Source organism: Ceratosolen solmsi, unplaced genomic scaffold (genome assembly GCF_000503995.2).
Source record: "Ceratosolen solmsi marchali unplaced genomic scaffold, CerSol_1.0 scaffold10, whole genome shotgun sequence".
Lineage (NCBI taxonomy): Eukaryota > Metazoa > Arthropoda > Insecta > Hymenoptera > Agaonidae > Ceratosolen > Ceratosolen solmsi.
Genome location: NW_011948412.1, coordinates 17371680 through 17382693, shown reverse-complemented (window position 1 = coordinate 17382693; position 11014 = coordinate 17371680). Strand labels below are relative to the sequence as shown.

General features: G+C 24.9%; 1 protein-coding gene across 1 annotated transcript; it reads right to left on the bottom strand.

Annotated features, from left to right (window-relative positions):
- Window positions 1-4671: 4671 nt before the first annotated feature.
- Atg10 (Autophagy-related 10) lies at window positions 4672-10484 on the bottom strand. Its single transcript, XM_011498302.1, has 4 exons — window positions 9897-10484; window positions 9393-9651; window positions 6150-6318; window positions 4672-4913 (listed from the first exon to the last, which is right to left on the bottom strand). Exons 1-4 carry the CDS (start codon window positions 10002-10004, stop codon window positions 4790-4792), a joined length of 660 nt encoding a protein of 219 aa, XP_011496604.1. The 5' UTR covers window positions 10005-10484; the 3' UTR covers window positions 4672-4789.
- Between the last annotated feature and the right edge of the window lie 530 nt (window positions 10485-11014).

Genomic DNA, 11014 nt, shown 5'->3' with positions numbered 1-11014 from the left:
AATGTAGATTATATAAATATAAAAAATGATTCTGCAACTTTTAAAAAGACCGTTTGAATATTTTGTTTCTATCATATTATTAGATTTTCTACCTATGATGTAAATACTTTCTCTGGCCTCACATTTAGATTACAATAAAAATTTGAATTTTTTTAAAAAAAAAAAAAAATGGAATAATAGCATTTGTATGCAAACACCAATATGTAATAATTAAATTTTATGAATTATATCAAATATTAATATATTTAGAAGCAAAAATTCTGGTAATTTATTATTAAGGAAAAGTATATACAAAAAAAGCACATCCCAAATCTTCGTAACTTCTAAATTAATATCTAAATAATATAATTTTACAAATATTTGTTTATCCAATTTATTCTGTTATTCGACAATTTTAAATAAAACAATCGTTAAAATTGAAGTAGATATCGTTAAAATATATATTATATATTATATAATACTATAGAATGTAAGCATTAATCCTTCGTTAATAGCATTAATACTTTACTTGTAGATAAAAGTCAGTGATGAATATAACACATTTTTCTAAGAATAATAGAATTCTTTTATATATTACATTTTTTAAACTAAATTTTTATATTTTATAAATACATCTATAATCATATAAATGTAGATTATAAAAATTACGTTATTCATAATACATAATCTTTTTAGGTGAAAATAAAGTAAAGCCATCGTTAAACTAAATTTTATTATATATAAATAAATTATATTGAAGTAAAATCTTTAGATGAGACTTAATAATTGTCAATATATAAATATTTCAATCTTTAATATAATAAACTTTTTTTTCTAACCATCAATAATAATTTTCTTGTAATTATTACAAAAAATTTAGTATTATAGACCTTAGTATTTAATTTTTAACTTTGCTTAAATAAACAATATTTTTCAAATATATTCTTTAAAATATTTAAAAATTTTTAATTACATGTTGTAATGCAATACTATCTTGTACTAAAATTATCACAAAAATTGAACAATTGTATACGATAATCATATAACGAAATGATTTTTATATTTAATATGGTGCTTTTATTAAAAAAGCATCAAACTTTTTACATTCATACTAAGAAAAATATAAGTATTTTCATGCTTTAAAATACTGCTGTTCTGAAGGTTTACTATAAAAACGGAGAAGTACTGAATACCCAAAAAATAGTTCTGTCACCGAACAGTGAAGAGCTCAAAAGTATGCCATTTTATATGCCATAAGTATGTATATTTTTGTCTTATTGGTGGATGAATATAAAATGGAGATGATAAAACTTTTTTTCATTGTTGAATCACAATGAAAAGCAGATATTCCATTTGTTTTCTTTTAGATACAGTTAAAGTTATCCCCAACTAAAGACAATTATTGCCAGTAAGGGTGTTCGCGATGCTAAAATATATTCCCTGGAAGATAACAAATAATACATTTAATAATGAATATTTTTGCCTTAATGAAATGAAAAATTTTTAAATGATTGAAATGTTGTGAACTGAGTAAGATATGTAAATTAACTTTGTATAAAAGTTAAATAAAACTTTAATAATAGTAATAAGTACGAGTAATTTTTTCCTTAAATTATATTAATGCTTATATAAATCTGAATTTTTGCATATAATTATAAAAGTCTTATTTAAACATGTTAATATCTAAATACGTATGAAATGTAAAATATTAATTATTATCTTGTTTGGGAAAAATAGAAATATTAAAAAAATGGAATAGAAGTAATATTTTTATATTTGTCCGTTCTTAATTTAATTTTCCATTATTTATTGATTTCCGGATTCTCGTTTTTTCATTCTGCTTCGACAGGTATTAATAGACTATGTAAATAGGTTCTATCCATAATATTATTTGATTCCTTGCTGCCTTTACAGAGATTTCTGACGACTGTCATTTACACTGTACAATTACTAAAGCACTATTTGAAATTTTTTGTCGCGTATCATTTAAACATCGCTAAATTATTATTTTAATTAAATTAAAATGGTTCTGCTTGTTCGTTTAAAATAATTTTAAAATTAAGTTAAATTTAAACAAATGTGAGAGAATAAGTAAAATGGAACTTTTCCTTAATGCAATGTTAAAAGAATTTTTCTAATCTTTACAAAAATATCATTTAGTATACAAAATAAATAAACTATTACACTAACTATGTAATTTGAAATTAAGAGTAAATACAATTCTTAATTTTTTTTATAATTTACTATAAATAATTCAAAAAATTAGTTTATATAGTGTGAATATTAGATTACACAATATAAACTTAAGATTTAGCAAATAAAAAAATTAACCGAAAAACATACGTTAAATGAATTATACAATCCAGATTGTAAAATCACATACATAAACTAGTTTTAAAGTATATAATTCAATTAACTCTCATATTATTACTCATTAATACAATAATAATTGAACATTAAAATACATTAAAATTAATTACATTAATACTCACGAAAAAATGCGAAGTGTAATTTTAAAAATATCTCATATTAATAAAAAATTTTTTAAAAACTGATTAAATCTCTATGATCTATACCATCTCCAACAACTTGAAAGTACATACAATCTTAATAAAAATTTATTTAAATCATTTACTTTTCTTAAAATGTAATAAGTAAACAGTAATCAATTAAAACAAATTAATTCATATATATTTTCGATAATTTTATTTACTTAAGTTTGTTAATACATTATCTTTTATCATTGATACAATTCGTTAATTCACAAGTACTTTACCTGTAAAACATTTCGTTAATAGATTTTACTTAATAATATGCATTGGATATGTTTTTAATAAATATTGTTAATATTTAAAGCAAATTAGTATTAATATGTATTAAAAAGTGTATTGAAATACATAAATCATAATTAATTAGAAAATATATCATGTTAAATTAGAAATTTATTAAAATATTAAGAGTGGCAAACAAAATGTGACTCAAACATTTCATTTTTAAGTGATTTTAGTTTTAAGTATCTTATTAAATACAACAGTATAATTATAAATTTGCCTGAATAAGAATAATTTAATTCATTTACTTTTTTGGATTTTATTATAATACTTGGAATTCTTCAAAATGTAACAAAATTAACAAGATCGATATTTACTCCTTACTAATTACTGATTTACTAATTAAAAATACTAAAAGAAAATATATATTATAATTTGAATATATGTACTGAAATATAATTAGAAACAAAAAACAGATCTAAAATAACTTAAAGTAGGTGTACTTAAATATGATCATATATAGACTCATAATTATATTCATTTTATGAAATAATTTTAAAAAATTAAAAAATGTTTTCGTTTTATATTTTAAAGATTATAATCATTTTGTCATGCTTTCTATTATATTTTATATGTAATATATTCGAACTTGATATTCATTACATATTCTATTTTTATATTCAAGACCAAATTTTGCTTTCTACTTTTTTAATATATATTATTGAGTTTAATTATTTATATTAAGAAACTCAGATTAAGAAATGACAATTTTATAAAAATTGACCTTATTTCAATCATTAGAAAATATAACGTTTATTAATAAAAACATTAAAAACTTCCAAATTAAATGACGTTTTCGTATTAACTTACTTTAATATAATATAATATATTATTTAACCATTTAGTAAAATATTATCTCTATATTTAAAGTTTCAATATTATTCATTAGAGAGAGAGAGAGAGAGAGAGATACAGGAATTAAATAGCCAAATAATTTTAATACAGAATTCCAATCATATGAGAAGAATATTGGATTACAAAAGTTCATTTACGGTGGAAGATGCTTTCGATGTAGTGTAAGCGCAAAGGGCTAAGCACTTTACTTGATTCTATGAATATACACGAATTGAATTGATTCTTAATGCATAACATAACCCAACATTATATAAGATTTATTATCTATTATTATTATCTATTATTATAAGACTTACAGTGCATTAAAAATTTTCGTTTTAATGGTATATTTATTAATCAAAATACTTTTTAAATAAGGAAAAAAATGTTCGCAGCGCGAAGAGTTGTGTAAATATTAAGTTCAACATTGTATAAATAGTTAAGTCAATATAAACATATATACACGTATGTAGTCAATGCTTGACTACAATTTGAAATTAAATTTTTACATAAGAAACACGTTCGATGTTTTTTAAAGTTAATACTCTTGTAAAATAAGTAAAAAATTAAATAAATAAATAAATATATATATATATTATATATTTTCAATTACTTTTAAATGGTTAAAAAATCTATAATTTACCGGACAACCCTTTTTTATCAAATAATTTTAATTATGTAGCAGAATTCGACCGATTGTAATAAAAATACATAAAAATTATCGACATAATATTTGTTATTTGTATTTAAATACTTCGTAATGGCCATTTTTTAATGCATTTTAGAGCTTTATAAAGGTCCGTTATTCAGTAAAAGCATAACAAAATACATTCATCAATTGAAGAAACGAAAAATTATTAATTTAAATATATGGTAAAAAACAATAAATGGACGATGTAAATAACAAATATGTAAAAATATTCTATTTGACGATTAACATCTTGTTATTATATATTAAATATTGTTTTTATATAAAGAAGATTTATATAAAAATAATATTATTTAATAAGTAATATATTAACAGCGTATGTGCGCAGTTGCTCATTGAATTTATATTAACTTTAACTAGACTCTGTATCGGAAATTGTGACCCAAATTTCGAGCTTTTTAGCATATGAACCAGCAAAACGGAAACTTTGTATAGCTCAATCTTCGCGAGGTCCACTGCCACTTTCACCACCACTAGTCAACCGGAAGTAGTCGGGATGTAGTCGAAGATTCAGTGCCACTGGAGCCACAGCGCTCAGCCAGCTTACGAGTTTGTTAGTACTGGAAATACACGAAGACTTGATGATTTAATGGATTTATTTTTGCACGTACTATAATCTTTCATTATCTTTGTTGTATTTTATGGGAGATCCAAAGTTGAAAATTCAGCTTATGCACATGTTATTATACTTTTCGTAATTTAACTTTTAAATAATGCGTATGAATATGAATTTACCAGCAACCCTTGATAATTAATATTACTACATCTAATAATATTATTTTAATTTCAAAACATAACTACTCTATAATTTCCATAAATAGTATAGACAAACTAATACTCAAATATTCATTTAATATGTAGAAAAATATTAACTTGTTATTGTTTACTTAGAATTACTTTGAAGTAATTAGTATGTTACAATTTGACAAAGAATAACTAAAATAACCTGCTTAGTCGGTAGTTTTTACAATAAAAGCCTTATTTTATAAGCATATTTAGAAACGTATAACGTAATGTATTATTAAATTACTTATAATACTATTCAAATTTCAACTACAATGAATTTTAATATTTTTTAAAAAATTATATTTTTCGAACGCATTAACAAGATTATTTATATTATTTATAAAACAGAGTAATTCATACATAATTAAATATTGGGACTTGTATTAGTAATTTTATAACTCCATCTAGCAATGCATTAAGAAAATTACGACACAGCGATTATAATTTTGCTTTCGTAAAGATCCAGTAGTATTATATACATAATATAAGTATTTTAATGAAAGATAAAAATTGGTAAGAATGAAAGAATGAAGGATATAAGAATAAAGCAACTTATCTTTTAGCAGAATTAAATAACTTTTCCTAAATATAATTCAGAGAATAAACTATTAAAATAAACAATATATAACTGAACATATTATTAAATAAATATCTATTATTAAAATAATTAACGTTCTTTGTAGTTAGTTTCAGTCTCTTATGTTTAATAATTATTTTTATCAGGTCTCTCAATTTCAAAATACTTCATTCAATATAAACGCAGGAACTTCAGACACAAAGTACAGAAAAACAAAATGTAATTAAAAAGAGATAATTATAGCGTATCCCGAAAATATAATAGTATAATATAATAATAAAATTAGATTTGTTATAAATTAGCTTTTTTACGATGCTTCCGAAGGTATATATATAAATACTATAGGTATCATGATAATAATTCTAGATCATGTATGACCTGCGCAACTCTTATGTTAAGGGCCTTCGAATGGCGGAAACATGCGTTTGCCTACCTTCTGCTCATGCTTCGAAGAAGATGTCGCGAGCCGCAAGGATGAAGATGCAGGTAAGGTCTACCCAGCAATGGATGCATCGCCTGCGACAACTCGGTGTAGGCCAGCCGGTTATTCGCCAGTAGCCTCTGGACAATCTCAACACTTACTGGATTCACGCCTGGATAATCTGATGCATGAAAAATAATCGTATTAATGCATTTGTGAGCTGAATGACAAACGATAGCTATTCCTATTGAAATGGAACTTGCGGAATTACGAAAATTATGTAGAGGGCGGAAGGTTATGAAAAGAATTGACTGAAATTATTCAAACTGTGTGAAGTCTATCGAGGGATCGTCGCTCAACATTTCATTGTATGATCTGAAAAATTATTAGGACACAAATGTATTATTGAGGAAATGATGTAATAAGCGTCGATGTAAAGCTGCTTTCATTTTGTAAATAATTATTTAGTAAATAGTAAATAATTGTATTACTGGATGATTAGATCTCAACTATATATTTTCAAATAGGTAACACATTCGAAAGAATATATATAACTTCAAATAATTAAGTATATTATACCATTCTTTAAATTGGCATTTTATGCTAAAATACTAATGCTATTAAAATGGTGCAACTATATGATTACTGTATGATTCATTTTACTACTTCTCTTTGTTTAATTCCTTAGAAATACAATGTTGTAACGATTTATTTAAATCCGAATGTACAATATCCAAACCGTTATATACTGTTAATTTATATAAAATCGAACTACAACAACATAGTTATATGAAACGATTTATACCTTCTTTTGTTAGAAATAATATGAAACTTGTCGATATTCAATAATAATCTTTATTTTGATAAATTTTCACTTCGCAAGCATGTAGACAAAACCTTGAAGCTATGATATTTTAACTGATGCAATACAGAGAGATTAATAAATGAAACCCAATAAACTAAAATATTAATGACTTTATTAATAAGAATTCAATATCAACCAAATGATTATGTCTGTATAGAAAATACATTTCAAGATTACATTCATTTTTAAAAATTAATTATACATTTATTCATAGCCAGCACGTAAAAAAAGTTTTGATGAATGCGTATAATCAAGTGCTAACTGTATGTATAAAATTTCCTTAAAAACATCTTAGAAACATCCATTACCATTTACTAAGAAAAATGCAGTCGATAAACTCTCTACAAATACATCATTTAGATGATAAGAAACCGAGTGTATCATTGATATTTATACTTCATATAATAAATAAAAATACTCGTGGCAGTTTCCAATGTTCTATCACATGTAACAACGCTCCGATTAAATCATTTTTAAAAATAAAATATTTTAAACAACTAGAAAGAAATAATAGGAAATTATTGCAATTATATCAAATATAAATCAAATACAATGGATGAACAATACTAAAAATAGACGAAAACAATACATTCATTTTGAATGAATTTGTATTACAAATTCTTTTATATTTTATAATTAGTAGTTTTTGCAGATTTATATTAATAGTTTCAAAAGAAATATAATTTGCCGATTAAAATATTAAATAGTTTCAAAACGAAAGCCCACGAACAAAAAAAAAATAGGTAAAATAAAAAGTGGATAAAATATGGCATTGAATACATAATTTCGAGAATATGGATAGAACTAATCTAAAAAAATTCTTTTTTTAGAAAAGAATTTTACATCATACATGCACTAAAAACTTGTATAATCATTCGTTTGAAAACATTGCTAATATTAGTCTTTTGTATCAATTTTCTTTATTTTAAGGTAAATTGAGATTTTTTACCAAAAATCTAATTTTTATAACTATTTTGTTTGATATTATAATAATGTTCATATAAATAAACACAATTCTAATACTTTAATTAAATAAAAAAGAATTCTTAATGCAATAATTTTAATAAAAGTTTCGAAATTCAACAATAATTCTTTATAAATATTAAATAGGAATAACTATTAACGAGATTCTAATTTGCATTTTTAACGGTATCGGTAATGTAATATTAAGCATAAAAATATGGTTTACGAATTAAGCTATGATCATAAAAAGGTGTTACGTAAAATAAAAATTTTCTATTAAAACTGTGTACGTAAGCATGATAGGATGAAGAGTATTTAATCAAAAAAATTCTTTTACTAAATGATCGATAAAGCAAACTATTAATGAATTGCCAACTATAATTATTAGATGATAAATATTAAAATTTAGCATGTAACTAATTCACAATGGTAATGAAATAATATTAAAACTATAATAATGAAGAGAAAAAATATCCTTTAAAAATTTTGCATTATCTAATGATATATAACAGTTGTAAATATATGTGATACTCTTTTGAAATTTAGTCATTCGATCGATCAAGGATTGAATATATAATTATACAATCATTAGTTACGTTCGTTATCATTCACTGTATTCCTTTAAGCTATGAAATTTCGAAAAAGAATCTTGCCATATTCAGTAGTGCGTGCAGCTCAGATATTTATGCTCGCACAATCTAGGAAACAATCATCTCAATCGATGCCTCTGTATCGTTCTAGATTAAGATCTAGTAGCGATCAACAAATGAAAATCACGATAGCGAATAACGATTTAACATTGTCTCGCTTTGAAAAATCCTACTAAAGCTTCTCTAAACTTTGTCATTATGAATATAAACTTATATTATTATAATTAAATTATTTATTCGTTTATGATAATTAATTTTAACTAGTGAATTCATATTGCGTTGTTTTCACATAAATTGGAAAACAATGTTTTAAACTGTTCTGTTTCTCTTTTCTTTTTTTTTAATTGAAATACCAATTTTTCATAAATTAAAATTCTTCATGTATAACTTTGGAGAGTTACGTGCTTATAAAATTTATTGACAAGAAAATAATGTAGTATATATTGATTTATAATTATACGCTTTAAACTGCAATCTAATAAAATCTTATCAATCCTCATTATGTTGCGTTAATAAAGAAATTTTTCTTCTTTACCAGCTGTGGTAAAATTGGCAAGAATCACACAGTACGTTACCACACTCTGTCGTTTACAATTGTAATTAATATGATAATACAGAGCCCTATATTATTAATTGCAACGTTCGCTTCTTCACTGAATAATCGGTTTTAGATGGAAATTCGTTTGAAATACGAGAATATTGAAGGCAAACAAAAGCAAAAATAAAATAAAACGATTCAATATATTAGGTTACAGTAGTAATTATCATCAAACTCACCGGATTTCCAGCCATTGAAATAAATCACCGGGACGGCATAACTCATCGACCACAATACATGATGCTCTGTGACCAATGGTCTTTCTTTGGCGCACGGAGCCTCGAATGGATCCATACATATGTCAAACTTTGTACTCCATTCATCAGCCTTGGAATCGACTATGTCTTCGACGTCCGATGATGAGTCATCATTTGTCAGATAATCAATAGGGACAAGCATCTTCTCTTGATGTAACAAATATGCTTGGCCAGGTATTTTCTATAAAAGAACGATCGAGTACAATTTTATTAACATATATTATCCTAAATATTTTCTTTAGACATTAGGAAAATGTCGCATTTGCAGAAATACAATCCATTAATTTTAATTGAATTTATCAGTTCGTTAAAAAAGCAGATGAGCTGCCGCGTGATATGGCGAATGTGTGCTATTAAATTAAATGTATTTGATAATCTTGGAGGAGTGCCGGGAACAGAGCCGGGAACAAAGCCGGTGAGACGCACCTTGTCCCCGAGGAAGAGCCAGTGGTCCGCCAAGCGGTCCGACACACTCACAAGTTCCTCGGCATTGGCCACGAACTCCTCCCACGTGATTGTATCGGGCCCTTCCATGATTGCGGGCACCGTCACCTATTAATATCGACAAGGGTCTCCTCGTCGGCGATGCTATTTTGTGTGGTTACGGAAGTGGCGGCGCCCTCAAAGATTATGGTATTTTGTAGAAGTTTGCGGCTTACCGACTGAGTTACGGTCTACGATATCCACCACTACATGATAGAGATATTTATTATTTGGAGCATCCAATCTCGTCAAAGTGTAAAGATTTACATTATGCCCGTAGAGCACAGGTATTCTATAATTCTCAATATATTCGCCTCAATAATCGATTATTCGTGGGATACTTAATAAAGAGCTGCGGTCTGCTTGTCAGCTGCGATAGTTTTCACTGTGTTTTTAATCTGCTAAAGACCACACGACACGTCCTCACATATCTATATTATCCTCGTATTTTTCTTATTAATAAGCGGTTTGATACTAATAGTGCGATTTAAATTTTAAAGATTTTTTAACATCGTAGTTGGTATTTATCAACTTATGTACAATCATTAATTTTTTTAAGTAAATTTTTTAATTTGCAAATTTCGACTCATCCAATCGCAGTAATACTACAAGTAAAATATTAAATTACAATAACAATTACCATTATCATTATTATTACTATTATTATTGTTATTCTTATTATTATTTTTGCTGCAGCAACTGTTACTGTTGTCATTAAATCCATATTGATTCTGTATTAATTAGCAATTGCAGTCTTGTTATGTAATAATTTGCGTTCAATAATAAAATAAAATTCAATATTTTACATCAATTTTGAGTATCTTACTTATTGGTTCGGAGGAGATCGAAACTCTAATTAATATAAAATAATAATGCATATATGTATAAATATATATATATATATATATATATATATATATATATATATATCGATTAATAATAGAAATAAAAAATTTAGGTATTATTGATCTCGAAGAATTTCTCAAATTTCCTTTACTTTAATTACAATTAACCGGATGCCGCCGCTACATAAATTATCCTACAAATGTATATTGTAATGA